The sequence below is a fragment of the Eupeodes corollae genome, chromosome 1, assembly GCF_945859685.1.
Source record: "Eupeodes corollae chromosome 1, idEupCoro1.1, whole genome shotgun sequence".
Taxonomy (NCBI): Eukaryota; Metazoa; Arthropoda; class Insecta; order Diptera; family Syrphidae; genus Eupeodes; species Eupeodes corollae.
In genome coordinates, this window is record NC_079147.1 from 97,661,377 (window position 1) to 97,681,787 (window position 20,411).

At 34.5% G+C, this 20,411-nt stretch overlaps 1 protein-coding gene across 1 annotated transcript in view; it reads right to left on the reverse strand.

Annotated features, from left to right (window-relative positions):
• LOC129941882 (uncharacterized protein K02A2.6-like) overlaps positions 1 to 19,190 on the reverse strand; it is a 39,473-nt gene extending 20,283 nt beyond the window's left edge. The window contains exon 1 of the mRNA XM_056050651.1: positions 19,073 to 19,190. Coding sequence (XP_055906626.1) covers positions 19,073 to 19,190 — 118 coding nt within the window. The remainder of the gene's footprint in view (positions 1 to 19,072) is intronic.
• Positions 19,191 to 20,411: the final 1,221 nt, after the last annotated feature.

A 20,411-nucleotide genomic window follows, 5' to 3' on the forward strand; every position in this document is an offset into this window, starting at 1 on the left:
TCCATAGAAGTTTTGGAAATTCCTAATTTCCGTTGGTTTTCCTCCAGTAATGGTTTATAATGACAAAGCTTTCAGTGATTGTTGATTGGTTTGCTGAATTTTTCCAAAGTGTTTACAGCACTATGAATTTAGTTTTCAGCAATTACTACAATTGTAACTCTTTATTCCCAATAACAGATCGATGTAGTTTTCAGGTTGCATAAGAAGATGATTCTACCGCCTTTCATGAATTGACGCTTTCCAATTGTGTTAGAACAGGGTTTTCCAATAAGGGCGTTTTCTATCACCATACTAAGGTCGTTTTCAAAAAAGTACGTACCAATTACCCCGCCACCAGCCCAAAATACGCACCAAGCGGTAACTTTTTCAGGTGAACCTCGCGTGGGTTGGTGTCGTCGATAAATGTGCCACGTCCATAAAGATGATTGTTCGGCCAATATTGGGACCTCTTCCAAACGATACGGAGACCAGTCAGCGAACAAACGGAGTTGTCTATAATCATGAACTTTGAGTTCCTGGGTCAGTTGGATCTTGCACGATAGTAGACCCAATGTCGAGACGCAATATTCGCCAAGTTGAAGGCCGAGCTCTTGTGCACGGCGAGGAATAGACTGTCTTAGGTTCTGCTGTACACTTCCACTGACCGCGGCGTTGTTAGGCCGATCTTGCGTTCCTAGAAAGTACGGGTGTTGGCTGATTGTTTAGTGAACCGGTCGTCGCAAATTTGGCAACCAAACGTTGATGAGTCGACTGTTAAGGGCCCCCACGTCTACCGTAAAATGGACGCAATACAATGCCCGCAACGTTTTTGTTAACGAACACTCATTTTGATAATAAAGTTTTATCATTTGAACGTGTTGTACAATTGTGTAACTTGCCATGATGATTTGGCATAAACAACTGAATAATAATCATAGGGTTTGACAGATGTCACCAAAACAAAATGGCCGACACGGGGCCCAAATCTACCCGCGCCAATTGAAAAACACATACCGAAAATTTTTAGGCTTTCAGTCTCCTTGATGCAAGCTCCATTCACAGATATTTATATTAGCAAGGGTGATAATTTATGTGTTTGGGTCTCGTCCATCTTTTTAAAATTTGGCTTAGCTTGGTTTCGACAAATTCATATTATTTTCTTATTCATCTTACTCAGTTTTATTATTTATTTAAATACAAAAATTATAGTTCATTTATCAATTTCTGCGGACCAACATTATTTTCTTTTAAAATAACTAAGTTCCCAAAAATGAACAACGAAATAAATAAACAATTTAAAATTTGTAAGGAAAATCTTTAGAAAACAACTGTGTCCATAGCCAGAAGAAGTCTTACTGGCTGATGTCATAGTTGGTACAAAAAAACACCATTAGTTTGAGAGTATTCTGAAAAAAATGAGTCTAATCAGAAATGTTTAATATTAGTAAAGATTTTTTAATAAAAACATTCCGTTTATTTATAGTTGTTTTCATAAGAATAATCTAAGCTCTACTTCTTCACTGGAATGCAGATAACGAACGTGATGAGTGAAAGAAAATGATTTAACTATTTATAACGAAACCTTTAACATCGCCATTGAGTCAAAAAGAAAATGTTAATTTAATCTGAATTGGATTTCAAAATTCAAACTTTATACGAGTAGATACCTTCTACAAAATACATCAAACACGAATTTAAGCGTTCTTCGGAATAGTTATTTTAATTTATGCTAATTGAAGGATAATAAAGTTAAGAGATAAACGTTTTGGGGGAATTTCATTTAAGCCAAATGAAGAACAGAATTTATTACTTTCACGATTGATGGAAATCCGAGCTTGTCCAAGGATTCTCTGTTTAATATAAAGGACAAGAGTGTCTCCCACAGATAAAGAGATTGGAAAGTAATTGCGTAGTTCCCGCACTTTTATCCGTCAATGTTTGCCCGAAAAAGTGACGAAAACAAAAAGAAACTGAGTTTTACCAAGGACGCGATGGCGATGGCGACTGTGACAGTTTAAGCTATAACTTTTAGAAATCATCAATTAATTAGAAATTGCAAAGTGCCTTTTAAAAGACTTAAGCTGGGCCTAAGCAAAGACCTGAGATTTTTCCACAGCACTTTAATAGCCAAGTCCTTAACTGCTGAGGGTGGAAATGATGACGTCGAAAGTGCTTCAATAAGGTCACGAGAATCGAAGGGAGTGGGCGAAGAATATGCGATTTTTTCGTCTTCAAAGCCCTCCCTATCCTTAGGGCTGGCCTGGTGCGGTGCATTGTGTGAAATTCAAGTGTAAAACGTTTGCGATTACAAATAAATTATCTCTAATGGTATTTTTTGTTTCCTAAAGTGTCCTATTCCTTTGGTTCGAACCGAACAGAACCGAACCAAACAGTGGTGTGGTTGCACAGTTTAGAGAATCGACAAGAAAAGTGCTCTAAGGACTCCGTGACACTGAAAAACGGAAATAATGGCCGGCAAGAGTGCCAAAGCAGCAATGGCATGGCCCCCATAACCACAGTCCACAACTAAAGCTAGAGTGAGCACAATGCGAGCTAAGTGATGGAAAGGGAGCGAGAGGGAGAGAAGGGAGAAATTAAAGAAAATTTAATGTTTATGTCCCCGAATGGCACTTGCCGTTACCGTTTTTATCTCCCTCTGGAAAATAAGATATTGCTGACGGTTTTCTTAAGAGCACAATTTTATTTGAATAAAGTTTTTACAAAAGATTTGTTGGAATTCACAAATAACAAAAATAGCAAAAAACAAGGATGAATATTTTCTTATATATTATGTTTTGTTGGTGGCAATGTGGGCGATGATGTGGGCGGTAGGGGTGTCTAATGCAATCTTAATGATGTGGGGGTGGGATTGTATGATTGTCCTAAGATCTTCTTTTGTCATTTTGTGTCAAAAGAGCTAAGATTAACTTTGATTCCTTTTTATATTTTTAATGTTCAAATCCTGAAATAATGATTATACTCTTCTTATAGTCAAAAGTTTTGACTTAAGGGAATTAGCTTGACTATGGAAGATAGCAAATTTATGATTTTTTTATGAGAGCAAATAATAATTAAAAATGTATTTATGTTAAATATTAAAGTGCAGTGCTATTTTATTTTTGTGCAGAGAAAGGGAAAACTTTTATAGAGGTCAAAAGGAGTATTTTGCAAACGTTCCTAATTTGATAATTACCATCGATAGAAATACAAGGTCTTTCATTACAAGTAATACGTTTCCATTAATTTATTTGTTTGAAAGTCTTTCGTTGCCAATTTTTGGCTCATTCACACAAACCTGTGGCCTTATAAAAATTTAGCCAAACTTTAAATTAGCATGGCTTTGATCAGTTCGTGTAGTATTTCCAATTTGATTTGAGCTGTATTACATCACGTAATTGTGATGTTTATTAAAAAGTTAATTTATTTAAACTTTTTGGGATAGAAGCCAAATTCAGCTTCGTATGCATTAAAGGTCTTACAACCTTAACATTTCTGTAAAGAAAATATTTATAGTAACATAAATACAAACAAGGGGATTTCAATATAAAAATAATAATAAAAGGTTGGGGGCGACCCACACTGATAATTTCCCATTGTGTCTGTCTATTTGTCTTGCTTAAAAGGTTGGTAGGTTTTAGTGTTTTGTTAAAAAAGTTATCAGTTAAATTATTCAAAAAAAAATAAAAGTAACCATACATATTTGGCATATGATGAAATAGTTTGATTTCAAAATCTATTTTTGTTAACGAGATTTTTAGTCGGTAATTAATTTTTAATAATTTTAGTAGCATTGTTTTAAAAAGTTTTATTTCTTATATAAACAAATACAAATTGGTCGAATGATACTAATTTGAAGTCAATGTTTTCTATTATTCACGAGAACCATACATCAATTGTTACCAAATTTGCGTACTATTTTTTTTTTAATTTAAATTTGTTATGAAAAATATTTTGACTGTCAGATTTAAACAACAAAAAGTATTGAATGTTAAAACATTATAATTTATACACAAAAATTAATTTTAAGCTCATAACTCAAATTTTCAGTCGAAAAGTAATGTTTACGATTTTTTTTTTAGTTTTTATTTTCTGTAAGAAAAATTTTTCTCAAAATTGTATAGTTTGTTAAAAAACAATATTTCTCATAATATAAAATTAGTTAAAAGGAAAGGTTTCTGAAAGGTTTGAAAAGATATTAAAGTCCATGATTACTTTAATTTTTCCTGGTTTTTACTCTTTTATAAAAAAATCTGTAAATTTTATTTTTCTAAAAAATTTACTGAATGTTAACAATCAATATTCTTTGAAAGATAAAAGTAGTTTAAATCTAATATCTCAAAATATTGAAAAGATATTTGAACCGAGATCAGTTTTTACCAACATTCAGTACTTTTTTTTAAAAGATTTTATTTTTTGTAAAAAAATTGCCGATTTGATTTTTCTCCAAACTTTTCTGATTGTTGAAAACAATATTTCTTATAACTGAAAATAAGTTGGAAGCCATAATCTCAAATTTTCAAAGAGATATTTGAGTCGAAAATCAATTTTTACTAACTTTCGTTAAATTTGTTTTAGGTGTTTAGTTGTTTGTAAAAAAAACTATCAATTCGATTTTTTCAAAATTTTACTGAATGTTGACAAAAATATTTTTTAAAGGGTACAAGTAATTTAAAGCCAATATCTCAAATTTTTAAAAAGATATATGAGTCGACATTCAATTTTCACCAACTTTTAATAATTGTTTTGTTTCGGTTTTTATTTTTTGTAAGAAAACTTTCTATTCGTTGTCTAAAAGTTTTTCCGAATGTTGAAAATAATATTTCTAATACGATAAAATAAGGTGGAAGCCATAATCTCAAGATTTTGAAAATATATTTGAAACGAAATTCAATTCTTGCCAACCTTGAGTAATGTATTTTTTAGATTTGTATTTCTGAAAAAAAAACTATGTATTTAATTTTTCCAGATGTTAAAAACATTTTTTTTTCGTTGCATAAAATTGTTTTGGGATTTTTATTCGTAAAATTTTCGAGGTGATCACTTTTTTTTCAGTTTTTTTTTCGATTTGTAAAAAAAACCGTTAATTGGATTTTTTTCCAAAAATATACTGGTTTTGTTTCTAGCTACAAAATATAATATAAAATCTAATTCATGTCTCTAGCGGTATTGGTTCGTGAGATATTTGGGGTTAACCAAAATATTCATATTTTTTTTTTTATTTTTTTTTGCAATTTTCTTGAGAGCCCTTTTCTGCATTTTTCTGCCTTATTATCTGTGTTGAAATATGGACGACGAAAAAAACGTCGCGAACGTACTGACGTACGAGAAAGTACGTACACACGCACGCACAAACATGTTTCTAAAAAACATTTATTTCGATTCTTTGGACCTTGAAACGTCGAGAAATATCAAAATTTTCAATTTAACAAATCGGACTGATTACATTAACTTTCTATGGGAAGTTAAAAAAATGTGTTGAGTCAAAAAAACTAAGCTTATCCTCGTGAGTTTGAGCTCCATAAAATTTAGAAATTTTTTTTTCCATTTGGGTTCGTCCAAATTTAGCTGATCTATGATACAGCACGGTTTCATTCGCCGAAGGTCAACTGATACTAATCTCGCCATTCTTTTTAAATTACTGCTTACGTAATATGGAAAACGGGTATCAATATCAACTCGATACTTAAATAAAAATAAATGAGGTAGCGCAACAGTCCGTAGAGAACCAGGGCCTATAGTGACTCTCAACCATTCTTTTGTGCGAGTAATTGCAGGGAGGGGACCTACAGTTTATATGCATTTATATGCAGTTTATATGAATACGAACGGCTACCCGCGAATAAAACTTTTAGGTGCCATAGACTGTAGCTAGACAAAAATTCATAAAAATAGCCTAATTACCTATAATTTACAACTAACTTAATCGTCCCATACTCTAAGTTAAACTATAACACTTAATACTATAATGCCTTTTGACCCTAAGATCTGTTTTACTTCAATTTATATTTTATTTATTTTTGTATTTATTAGAAAATTTGCAAAACAACTAATATTGATATCCCTTTTTATTTTTACTTTAAACTACTTAAAAAAGGTCCTTAATATAAAACTTAAAGCTAACTTAAACTACCTATTCTACCTAGAAACTACTTAAAACTACTTAAACAGCAGCAAATCTAACTATCTAAGGTTTTTTTTTATATTTTGTTCTTTTTTTTAAATTTTTTTTATTCCATGTTATATTTTTTGTATTTTTTTATTTGTTTTCATATACAAATATATTATATTTTGTTTGTGTATATTTTTTTTGTGTATATTTTTTTTGTGCCACCATGCCTATTCTACTTACATAAAACTAAACCCTAAAACTATAAAACAAGCCGGCCAAGGCTTAAAACCCTATCCCGGCTACCCACTATCAAGTGCCGATTGAAGCCACCAAAACTGGTTCTCCTGCTTCACCCTAGGACACAGACCTACTGAACCGAAGGAGCTCTGCTCCGCCTTGTGCAATGACGTCCCGATTGTACAGGGGTGCCAGCACGTAACTTGGTACAACCGAGTTTAGTCGATACAATCGAGCATTGGCAGCATACATTTTGGTTCAATCGAGTGTCCTCGATTGTTTCACCATATTCGGCAGCACACAAACTTCAAATTGACGTTTGAAACAAAAATTTTCACTCGACAGAAATTAGTTATTGTCGGCAGTAATTTTTGTATGAGAAAAATGGAAAAAAAAATATTGACATATTATTTTAATAAATACAAAAAAGACAGAGATTTTGATCAATTTTATGAGTTCTCACGTTGATTTAGCGAGGAGAATTCTTTTAATTGCAAGGGAGGAAAAATAGCAATATGATGTAGGGAAAACTTAATGAATCCCTAAAACTGTAGAACTGATGTTTTTATTCTGGAAGATCTAACGAGCTGAGTATCGTATGAAAACATTCCTTGTTAACTCTAAACTTCTGCACATAGCTAACAAAAATTGTTTTACAAATGTTATACATGATCTTTCTTTTCTTTTTGAATATTTACTCATTTTCACTCAATTAGAATGCGTTGCTATTGTCTCTCTTATATTCTTTTGATTTTAGCACAGGACACTTCTTCGCATTCACTTTCACTCTCCGAATCAAAGAAAAACATTTCGAAAAAAAGTTAAAATTGAAAGTAGAATGAAATAATTTCAAAGAAAACTCGTTTGAAATTTCATTTTATAGTTCACAATGACATTTATAAGTTAAAGTCACAATGGACCTCGTCTCAAATTACGTGCTGTCAAAAATAATTTGTTTCGAGTTGATCGACGATCGACAATCCTTGATTGTATCAAGTTACGTGCCTATCCCCAGGAGTCGCCTATCTACGGTTCTTCGTCTGACGTGGTAGATTAACGGAACTGCCAATCTATCTTGTATCAGACCGCATTTGTCTAAAAAGAGGAATGCCTCTGGTGGAATGAAGCCGCTCAAGCGTGCACTCTCAAAATACTCGTCGTTCGGATAGAACGCACCGACAATTAAATTGTTGGTCGAAGACATAGCTCTTACAATGTGACCTCGAACGAGTTTTATCACGAAATTGTCAATTCTGTTGCTTCGAGCCCCGTTATATAGGGTCTCGTTGGAATAGTAATGCCCGTAAGAAGATTCGTCGTAAACACTGCCGCTCGAACACCCGAAACTTCTCTATAGGGGGCAACGTTGAACCACACATCACAACCATAAACGATCATCGGCCGAATGAGGGCCATGTAGCAAATTACCAGTCAAGACGACTGCTGTAAAACAGCCGTTTCGTCAGAGCGAAGGATCCTCTGGCCCTAGTCAGAGCAGTATTTATATGTCTGTCGAAATATAAATGCTTATCTAACCAGATACCGAGGTACTTCACTACGCTTTTGCTCGCTAATAGCTGCCCGTGGTGATACGATGAACATCTTGCGCCAATTCTTGCACGTATCCCTCGTGGCCCCAGCCAACGGAGTCCGGAACAGAATTGTCTCCGGCTTTTGGACATTTATTTTCGATTTCAGTCGTAGCAATATCGCTGAATCTTGTCGAAATCACGCTGCAAGAGAATTCTAATAACCTCAACCTTCCGGGCCGATATGTACGCAATTAGATCGTCGGCGTACGCAATTGCCTTTGTAAGACTACCTATCAGATCGAGCGCTGGTGTAAATGCTGAAGAGAATCGGCGAATTCACCGAAGTTACATTGCGACTTTTGACAACAAACTTTCTACCGTTAAGCATATCAGAAAGTATATACAACAATGGCTTGCTTATGCCAAGCCTGTTCAGTTTTAGGTAAAGACCCTCTAACCATAGGGTGTCAAAGGCCTTTTCTAAGTCAACCAGAACAGCACCCGTTCATTGTTGTTTTGATTTATTTCATTGGATATCAGAAACGAGTTTAGACGCAGCATGAATTGTGTCATGACCCGCCTTGATCCCGAACTGTTTATCCGGAATTATTTTGTTGTCCGCAGCCCACTTAGTCAGAACCCTATTGATGATCTTTTCGAAAACTTTGCTGTTACTCCGTAGACGACTTATCGATCGAAGATTTGACGGGTTAGAATTGTCCTTTCCCTTTTTCGGGAGAGGATGAACCACAGCGGTCTTCCAGTCCAACGCACTAACTACATGCCACGGGTACTACTATTAACTCGATACCAATATATGTATACGAATTTTTTCAAAGCCTGTGGCAGAGTTAATCATTATGTTCTTCTTCAAAAACTTTAAATCTTTGAAATGTATTCGGTTTTGCTAAACTGGATCAAATGTTGTCTACGGAGCATAAATAGTGCATAGCTAATTTTTCGAAACATTGTTAAACTATTTTCAATTACTCTGCCGTTCCCCAAGGTAGCCATCTTGATTAGTGTAGAACCGGAACAAGAACAGCACCCGGAGTTCCAAGGAATTCCATTTTAAATTTTTTGTGTGCATCGACAAGTTTTTCTCCAAGAAGTAGAAACTTAGAATTTGTGTAAGAACAATTGATTTAATATCAGTAGATCCGCGTTATGTTTTATACTTTTTCAACCATTTTCCAAAAAAAATTGTTTTTGTTATTTTAATAAATTTTTGTTGAAATCATTCGCAGTAATAACAATAAATTTTTCAAGGGCTAGTTGTGTGAATAAATGATATAATTAGTCAATTTGTAATATATAAGTTTTGAATACATTTTAATCGTTCTTGAAAAAAATCGCTATAAGGAATACCCAATCAAAGTATATTCTCTTGGGCCTATTTTTTGAATTGGAAAAAGGAATATTCAATTGGGAAAACTGAAGCGTCTTTGGGCAACCGACGTATATTTAGTCCTAGTGCAGATGCAACACAAAGTAGAATAAATGCTAACGAACACAGCTTTCAAATTTATCTATTTTGACATTCCCTAACAACCTCTCACATTTCACAATCCGGAACTTTTCGCCATCCCTCTTATGCACTGATCACTTTCACTTCAATTCACCAATCACGATTAAATTACACTTGTGAAGTATTTTTGACGTCTCTCAATCATAATAAGGGAAAATAAGAGAACCAATGTTGTTTAAATCAGAGATGGTGGGTGACAATTTAAAGTTCCTGGGTTTTTTCCAAGATCTGCCGTAGTGTGAATATTTGGTCGATAGTGGACTTTCCTGGTCTGAAGCCACACTGATAAGGGCCTATCAGATTGTTGACGAATGACTTCAGACGTTCACATAATACGGCAGAGAGGATCTGATATGCAATGTTAAGGAGACTGATGCCTCTGTAGTTAGCGCAGTTTAGAGGGTCTCCTTTCTTATGTATCGGGCACACTATGCTGAGATTCCACTCATCGGGCATGCTTTCTTCCGACCATAGTTCGTGGCTGGTGCCCTTGGGAGGTTCTTTTTTACTTTTTGGTAAAATTTACGAACTTCATTCCTGTTATGACATCCCTATATCTCCTCAATCGCGCGTTTCTCGTTTCTCGTGCTATCTTTTTTTCCATCTAAGAAGCCGGTGTTTCTCTCTTCTCTTCTGCTCGTAAAGCTCGTGAGCAGCCCTGGTCCTTCTGTACAGAGGCAGTTTTGTATGCCTGTTGTTTTGCTGCTTGCGATTGCAATTGCCGTCAAACCAGGGGTTTCGCTAAGGTGGCCGTGTGAAACCTAGCACTTCAGAGGCGATATCTCTGATGGCTGCAAGGCAATGTTGCCACTGGTTTTCAATGCTTAATGCAGGTAGCGTCGGAAAAGGACATGGCAATCCCTTGCGATTGTAGCCGTCTAACGTCGAAAGTACTCACAGTACTTCCTTGTTCTGGCTTGGATCGGGATATCCGTAGCCGTACCTTGGCTACAACGATAGGTGGTGGTCCGAGTTAATGTTGAGCCCTTGGAATGTTCGGATATCCTGTATCTGGAGAAGTGTCGTGCGTCGATCGCAATGTGGTCAATCTGGTTGACGGTTGATTGATCAGGAGATTTCCATGTCACCTTGTAGATATTGAGATGTGTGAACTGCGTACTAGCTACCAGAACGTCTCGCCCGCCCCGCAGCGAAATCGATCAGCCTGAATCCGTTGTCAGAAGTGGTGTCGTGCAGGCTGTATCTCTCGATTATGCCACCAAAGATGTCTTCTCTTCCTAGCTTGGCATTAAAGTCTTCCAAGACAATTTTAATGTCATAGCCAGGGCACTGCTCATATGTCTTGTCCAAGAGCTCGAAGAATATGTCTTTGGTTTCTTCATCTTTCTCCTCTGTTGAGGCATGCGCTTAAATTGTTTGAACTCAAGACTTTTTGCCTGAATCTAGTTCCAACAACAAATCTACAAATCCGCTTTCCATTTTTTTACATTTAAAATCGCATTTGTAGAAGTCCTTGGTAGTCGCATTTATGCGTTGATGTGGTCTCAGTAAAAGAATTGCAAACCTTACCATCTATCATTGAAAAAATGATTTAGTACCGAAACTTTTTTTCGGATAATTGAGTCTATAGTGTATTTAATTTTTGAAGGGGTCTGTGATAATTTGTTGAAGCTGGACGAGAGTTTTGTTGGACTATATGCTCACCGCTTACTACCTAAATAGGGACTAAACAGTTTATAAGAACAGAAGAATTCTGCTTCTGGACCGTGAAAAGCTTGCTTATATGAGCTATATCTCGAACTTCCATCGAAAGCGTACTTGGATTTTAAATGACATTTGTCAAGTTCTTCGTTTTCCAATGTGTATAAAAGACAATTAAACATAGAAGTATGTCATTTTGATGTTATATCAAGCAAAGCTTGCAGACTTACTTTGGCAGTTTGGCACATGTATCAGTGATGTTCACTACCTATACATTTCTAATACCAAAAGAAAGCAGGCAAGCTCTCTTTGCATTTTTCACAATATTGAAATTCTTATTATTTTCTTTGATTTCGTGGCACTTTCGGTGTAAATAATAGCACTTCTGTCATTCGACTGCGATTTTCTAAAGCCCGCATGAAGTGTTTTCTTATTCAGAAGAGTTAAAATCAAGCTTTAACTAAGATGCGCTGTGGTGAATAAGAGATATCAAAAAGAAGTTATTATTATTTTTCAATAAATTGGATATCATTTAATCGAGAAATAAAAAAAAGAAGATATTTTTGAATAATTATTTCCAGCTTTTGGGCCATTTTGCTCTAATGTTTGTCGTCGTTATCACTTTCTTTGCAGCCTTCATTTTCGTAGAAAAACTGTCTTACTATTGATAGCAATTTTCACATTTTCATATTTTATTAGTTAATAATTCAGCTTTAATATTATGGTTGTTTTTAACGAACAATTTTTCCTACTGCAAGGCCCTTTAGATTAACTTAGAACAATTTTAACTCAGTGATATAATAAAATATATTTATAAAATAGACGAAAACTTTATTCAAATTAATTTAATTCACTTAATGTTGTGAACTTTTCAGGAACTACAATTTTAGTTTTCTTCAAAGATAAAGTCAGTATTCTGCGATTTCTACCTAAAGTAATAAGTGCTTCAAATTGTAACTAGTTATTTCAATTTAAACCCATAAAATAATACGGAGTAAATATACCTTTTTTCCAAACTATAAATTTTAGCGTTCCTCCTTTTATTAATTTCAGGAAAATCAGAGCACATTTTCAAAGTGGGAGTGATTTTGCTCTTGCTTCAATACTTTATTCTCAAGAACCACTTCCTTGGCATCAAAGTTGTTTTCCTTTAACTTATACCATCTTCTGTGAATTGAACATTTACTACATTGCAAAATAAAATTGCCCTCCTCCTCATCCACCTTAACTCTTAACATCCAAGTTAAAAATGTTTCATTTTATATCAAATTTCCCATCGTAAAAATAATACAAAATATTGAAAGAAAAACAAAAACGTTTCATGTTTGCCCGTTAATATTATTTGTGTTTAGATTTAAAAAATCTCAATTTCATTTTTCTCAACGTTCCTTTTTTTTGATTTTCCTTTTTGTTTTATTTTGTGCAAGTAGGTAGGATGATGACAAATGCATCCGGCGGAAGAAACATTACACAGTGCAGAATCCATGGAATGAAATAATATAAAATACTACAGAGAATGAGAATCAACAAGAGAAGAATGAAATTTAACTGAAATCATAACGAATGACACTGAGGACAAAATTTATTATAATTCATATCCTGGTGCCATCAACCGATGCGGATGTATCCTTTCCGCAATCTCAACATCCGATGTGAAAAAATATGCTTCTTCGTCTTTGGGTTCTGTTTCTGTGTTTTCTTTTTATTTTCTTCTTTTTCTTTAATTTTTAGTTTTTATGTTTTATATATTTTTTGTATATTTTGTTTTATATGCGCGCATAAGAAAAACGTTCTCAATCATTTTTCATTGAAGATAAGTAAAATATTTGCATTGAGGACAATCCTTGAGACCGATTGTAATCATGCTTGGTTAAGGTAACGAGTTTTGAAATTACAAATGAGATTGTGCTGTGCAGTACGCCCGCTATTCTGCGGCGGCAGGCGGTGAGATTCCAATGCTATACCCTTTTGTCTCTCGTTTATCTGGAAAGCTTTCGAGAGGTATATTTCTTAAAAGGAAAAATGGAAACACTTTTTAGGGAAAGCGAAAAATTTCAAAGAAAAAAAAATTAAAAATTTATAGAAAAGTAAAATATTTTCAGGTAGGTACTTTGACTTAAGATCTAGATGTAGGAAGTTTATAGTTTATGAATAAATTCCAAGGTAAATAGAAGGGATTTTGGTTAAATTGTGCTTCTATTCAGTTTAAGATTCAATTGCAGTTATTAGATTAAAAATAAATTCAAGTTTATGTGGAATTCAATTTAAAACAAAAGCTGATTCAATTGAAACACTGAAATAAATTTCGGTGGAATTTTCTAAAGGATTATGGATTCTATTCTTGGAAAGGTGAGGATTCTTGATTTTCTAGAGCGTAAACGCGAACGATTCTTAGAATTGTGGGGCTATTAGTGTATTTGGTGAATAGGACTGAAGGCCGGGTGGTTAAGGATCCAGCAACACTTTTACATAGTATAATTTTCAACTGATAAATCAAAAAATAAATCCCATAATACATTTTTTTAAATTTGTTTAGTGTGAATTCGTTGGTAAAATGGTCTGAAAATCCGATGCTTTTCACAGCTTTGAACTTATGACTTATTATGAATTGAAAAAGTTGAATATACAAGGGGAAAAACATTTATATTCACTCCACTACCAACTCAAAAAACTCTTATATATTAAAACAAATTTGTAATTGATTGAGTGTGGTCGGTGAAAAATATTTCACTAGTTAAGTGTTTTCAGGCGAAGAAAACAGGAGCTCAATAATGGAATTATTCAAAACTCCATTAGGAGCAACGTCAATTGATGCTGATAATCACTTTAATAATATTTTGCCATTTCGTGCTAAATTCTCATTCTGTGGTTTAAAAAAATGCTCAAAATTCAAGAAAAACTAACTTAAACAATACACTAAGGTATCAATGGAATTTAAAAGGCTGCAAAATTTTAATTTCATTAAAAATTAATTTAAGACAAAAGAAATGAATAATGATAAATAAAACAAGTGTTTTTTTAACGTGTGGTTTTCAATCTGGAAATACTCTTTTTCGGAGTTGTTATTTTTGGTCGGTTTCGCAACACGTTTACTAGAGTGGATAATGCACATCCTAAGGGACGTTATACAGTGCACACAGAAGATGCTATTGATGCGTTGGAGCAGAGTATTGAAGAGGACTATTGTTAAATTTTTAAATTGGGTGGCGCAGTCCGTTGTGAACCAGAGGCTAGTGACTTACAACTCTTAACCATTCCTGTGTGCGAGTACTGTTGTCAGGAATGGAAGTGACCTACAATTTTAGGCCGAATCCGAACGGCTAATTTGAGAAAGCACTTTTTCATGACAAAAATTACTCTTGAAGGATTTCTCAATTCCTCGCAAGAGGCAGTACCCGCGAAAATTAATTATTTTTTTAATCAAGATGGCACAGGCAGCGATTGAACCCACGACCCCTTGCATGACAGTCCAACGCTCCAACCATCATGCCACGGGTACTACATTGAAGAAGACAGAAAATACAAAATTCAACTCGTACAAGAATTGAAGCCAAAAAATTAGTTGGCGCAACAGTCCGTTGATAACTAGAGCCTAGTAACTTACAACTTTCAACTGTTTATGTGTGTCAAGGCTGGAGAGCGCTTTTATTTTTAAGGCGAATCCGATTGGCTTAATTGAAAGATGAAAGAATATTTAGTGCGTTATTGCTGTAACGCGGCCTTAATTGCTGCAAAGTAAAAAGCGTCCTTCCGGCGTTATTACTTATTTTTGGCCATCCTTTTAGGAAGTCCATTTCGTTAAAACTTTTATTTTTTAATTACGTTCTGGTTAATTTTTAGATTTGCAGTTTCACGAATATTTCAAAAAGAGGCTGAGACGCGGTCTACACTGATAAATTCCCATCTTGTATTACGATTTGTCTTGCTTAAAAGGTTTGTAGGTTTACGAGTTTTATTAAAGAAGTTAGTTGTCAACAATATCTTGCATATAATGAATAGTTTGATTTCAAAATATATTTTTGTTAACGAGATTTTTAGTGAAAAACCAATGTATATCAATTTAACTAGCATTTCTGCAAAGTATTTAATTCTTATATAAGCAAATATAAATAATTGGATGAATGAAATTAATTTGAAGTCACGAGATATTAAAAAACCGAACATCGATTTTTACCAATTTTGAGTACTATTTTTGTTGTAGATTTTAATTTTGTATTAAAAAACCGACTTGGATTTTTATATAAAAATTTACAGAATGTCAAAAACAATAATTTTTGTGAGATTAAATAAGTTTGAAGTCAATATTTTTAATTTTTAAAAAGAAATTTTGGGGAAAAACTGTCGATTCGATGTTTTTTTTTCTAAAATTTGAGTGAGCTAAAGCCAATATATTTTATAAAATAAAATTAATTTGAAGCAAAATTCGAAAATTAATTTTTACCAACTTCTATTTTATGTAAGAAAAAATGTCAATACGATTTTTCTCAACATTTTACCAGATGTCAGAAACATTGTTATGCGTCATTTGTGTCAGTTGTTTTTCTTTATAAAAGAAAGATGCGCGCGGATCAGGTCCGCGGTTTTTATCCATTCGGCTTTTCTGTGGGTGGGGATTCGAAGACTTTCCGGGCCGGAGCATTGGTTTCCATGCGCCATGACGCAGCCATCTTAGTCGTTAGACTTTTACTATTTTGGCTAAATCTACGTCGCTGTACAGCCCGTACAGCTCGTCGTTCCTTCGCCTTTTCCTCCACCCACTGTCTAAACATACGGGACCGTAGATAAAGCGAAGAACTTTTCTTTCGTCCGCTTTTGTCATAGTCTATGCTTCTGCACCGTATAGCAGGACGGGAATGATGAAGGTCTTATATAGTGATACTTTAGTCAGTCAAGAGAGGGCATTGCAACTCAATTGTTGTTTTCTGTATTCATAGCGGAGCCTATAGGTAGATGAAGTCCTTAACTACCTCAAAGTTACGTCTGTCGATATTGACGTTTTGACTGAGATGTCGGCGTTGTAAGTCCTTTCTTCACTACAGCATTTACTTTGTACTTTCAACCCATTTTTGCCCCTCAATACTCGTAAAAGCCTCATTGACATCGCGCTGGATTCTTACGATTATGTCAATATCACCAGTATATGCTACTAATTGGTCAGACTTTTGAAAGACAGTGCCTCTAGTGTTGATGTGGGAGCTCTACACTATTTTCTTTAGCTTTAAAGAGGTTATTATTGACAAAGAAAAAGTTTTCGTGGCTATAAAGTCAACCCTACTGCAATGTCCCAAAAGCAGGGCGAATTCTCGATCATTTGTAAAAAAGCATGAGGAATTATTCCTCTTCCTCGGTTCCTACGCTTGTTGTCAAAGACACTCTATTTGTTAGCTCGTTATAGAAAGGTAATCTCTGCAGTTATCTGCAGTTCGCTGAAAATTCAAATTTGCCAGTCAGTGTCACAACTCCGACTGTACTTAAGTATGTTAGTGATTCTTTGGGACTAATAATTTTTAGCACTCTTAATGTGGCAAGAGACCTAAGAGATATTAACACACATAATTTCGGTGGTCTGAATGGTACCCCCGCTATTGTTCTGAAGAGGTATTTTTCACCTAGAGTACCGAAAGCTTCTTAATGACCGGCAGTACAGCTTTTGCAGCAATTCGTATACTGGTGATCTCATGGTTCATCTCACCAAACAGTGGAGCAAATTTTTACATCGTTTTGGAGAAAGTATGATTATTGCACTTGATATTTCAAAGGCATTTGATAGGTTCTGACATCAGGCTCTCTTATCTGAAATTATTGCCTTGGGTTTTCATGATTCCCTCCTTCATTGGATTAGTAATTACCTTTTGGGATTGTTTAATTCTACTGGCTGAAGTTCTAAACCACAAAATAAATGGTGTTGTGCCCCAGGGCTGGGCTCTGTTCTATCTCCAACACTGTTTAACATTTTTATAAATGATCTTTTGTCTGTCTTCCTCTCCTGTGCGTGTGGATTCGAAGACTTCCCGGGTCCGAAGCATTTGGCTAAGTCTACGAAATTTTACAGATTGTACCTTTCATGCCAACGGAGCCGTAGATCAAGCGAAGAACTTTTCTCTCGAAACAACCCCAGGTGCTTTCATCCGCTTTTGTCGTAGTACATGCTTCTGCACCGTATAGCAGAACGGGGATGACGAAAGTCTCATATAGCGTCACTTTGGTCGCTCGAGAGAGGGCCTTGCTACGCAATTGCTTTCTTAGCCCGTAAAAACAGTTATCAAGAGTAATTCTTCGTTGCTTTCAGCGCTGGTGCTGTTTTCTGTGTTCATAGCACAGTCTGAGTAGACAAAGTCTTTAACGACCACATAGACTTACGTCTGTCGATGGTGAAGTTTTGACCGAAACGTCATTGTTGTAGGCCATTTCTTGATGACATTATGTACTTTGTTTTTCCCTCTTTAACCACTTAGCCCATTTTATCCACCTTTTCCTCAATACTAACCAAAGCGAAAATGAAATCATGCTGAGTTCTTCCGATTATGTCAATGTTAAAAGCATATGCTAGTAATTGGACAGAAAGATGGTGCCTCTAGTGTTGACGTGGGAGCTCTGCACTATTCTTTCAAGTACGATGTTAAAAAAATCGCATGACATCGCATCATCTTCTCTCAGTTCTTTTTTGACATACAAAGGTTATGTAAAGTTGTTTCCAGTCTTTATAGAGCGGTTCGAGTCCCCATGGCCATCCTGCACAAACGGACGAGTTTGGCAGGAATGTCAAAAGTAGACATGGCTCTATACAGCCCGGTCCTTGTAAATACATGCTTTTTTATGCTGTACACTGATTAGGTTATTTAACAAAGTCAATTTTTTAAAGGTAATGGCAACTGGCCTTTACCTTTTGCCAATAAAAGTGTATCGTTTATTCAACATCAAGTTTAACCTTGATGGCACATTCCTTAAAGCAGTCAAAATAAGTTGGGATAAAGTATTACATAAAAATGAAATCCTTTAATACACCTGTGAAGAAGAAACAAAAAATCATAACAATCAAGAGCATCAATGCCTTTTCATTAAAAAGAATTTCAACCTTCATGCCATTTGTGTTACCGCAAAATGATTTCTTATACCATCACCATCATATAACTTACCTTTGATATCACTATTAACTTGCAATGTAGATAAACACTGTATACCAACTTAGGGGTTCATGAAAAAATTAATGTGGAGATTTAAATTTTGGAATTTTTGACCAGGGATATTGCGCTTACCAAAAGTTTTCTTCAATAAATGTATTCAATAGTAAATGTTCACTATTTTCAGACGTTGTTTAGTCTTATGAATATAATAAAGCAAACTTAACTAAGCATCAATCAAGTGACAGCTGTCAAAAAGAGAAACTCCGAAAAAAGATTGTATTTCTTTTACTATTTTTAACATGACATTATTTTAATTCAAAAACTCATTTTTATACTTGAAAACAAAAAGCACGTTCGTACAACCCGTAGTTGTGCATTTTATTTTATTTTTGAAATTATATAATATTCGTGGGAAATTCAGATCGCTCAGCAGAAAAAACACAAAAATAAGTAGAAAATATATCACATAAAACTAACGAGACTCTTTGCCGCTTAGCTGTTTGCTTTTTTCAACATTTCCACTTCAATCAAGCATTCAAGCATCATCATCCGCCGCCGCCGCAGCCGCCAACCTCACCATCGCATCAGCATTATCCTCATTCAGCGGGTCTATGTCTGTGCTCTGCCTCCCACGTAATTACAGAAATAGTTTTCCACCTCAGTCTTCCTTCACTTCTCTCCCTCTCTATACATAAATTCTCGTCATATTTTTCGATTTAAAATAGCTTAGGAATTAAAGGGTTTGGGTTTGGTATTGAAGTCCTAGAGCTCTTCCATCTCACTCACTCTCTCTTTCTGTATCGCTTTGGGTATAAGTTTTGCTTTGTCTTTTTCTTGTTTTATATTAACATTTTCCCGCCGAAGAACGCCCTCGCCTAAGCTTAAGGCTGTGTGCCCATACCCATGCCCGTACCTGAAGGGTTCACCACACGTTCATCGTCGGCGTCCTTCGCATTCGCTGTGGAGCACCGTGCCATCCCAGCACCAGAACGGAGCGAGCACCATCCACCCAGAGACATGGCAAAGGTATTTTTACAATGCGAACATCCATCTTGAATTTTTAATTATTCTAAAAGCAACAACCTGAGACCAATGAGATTACTCACAATGTCTTTTGTGGCAGCGACATGGATCCTTTTTTTCCTCGACTTTATTTTCTGAGCTTTATTTTTAGTCCTTGTTCATTTAGGTTATGGATGTTCTACTTGGAAGTGAAGAACTAGAGTGTAGTTTTCTGTGTTTTCTATTATTTTGTTTTGTTTAAAACAAAGAATATAAAATTATATAAATTAAAGATACATATGTATATATCTTTATTTCATTGTAAGTTGTAGGTTAGATATTTATTTTCATTTCTTTTTGCTGCTGGTTGCCATGAAGATGTTGCTATAGCAAGTTTGTAACTTATTTCTGCACAAGGAATGTAATTATGTTAAAAATATTAAAAATACGTTATTAAGTGAGTTTAAATAAGATACAATCATTTTCCTCCAATTTTAAAGATAAAACATTTTCAAACATGAGTTAACGTATCTTTAGGGTGAAAATGAGTAGAAACAAAACAAAAACTAGTATTTTTGGATTTAAAAAATATTGTTCAAGGATGATCGTGTCAAGGACATTTTCTAGATTTTTAGATTATATTAAAATGATTTTATTTATTAACAACATACGAATATAACAATTTACATTTAAAAAAACTTTATGGCATGGCTTTGCCCTCTGCCGATTTGTATACTGTAAAATTAGCAAACAATTTTTAAATTTAAAAATAAGAAATATTTTTAAAGAAAAATAAAATGAATCACTTATGAGTTACTTGAAATATTAGAAGTTAGTAATTTAACAATTTTAACAATTTAACAATTTATTATCGTTTGCTTAACACAGTAAGATACAATATCTTATAAGCTAGTGAAAAGCTATTATTACAAAAAAGTATTTTTATTAGTAGTATAAAAGATAATTCAAAGTAGTTTCAATTTATTCTATAACAAAGACAAACAAAGAAAAATACGAAGAAAACTAATTACATTAATTCTAATCATAATTAATGCTCAAACATTTAAAGACGATAGATGATTTCTAATTTCTATCTTCATCCTTCGCGGATCTTCAATACTCCTAATATCGTCCAAAGAAGAATACTATTCATACAAAATTTTCGCTCCGATGTTAGGGATGAGTACCGCGGATGAATAAGTTGTCCGGATCTACTCGAAGTAGGTGTTCGTATTCTT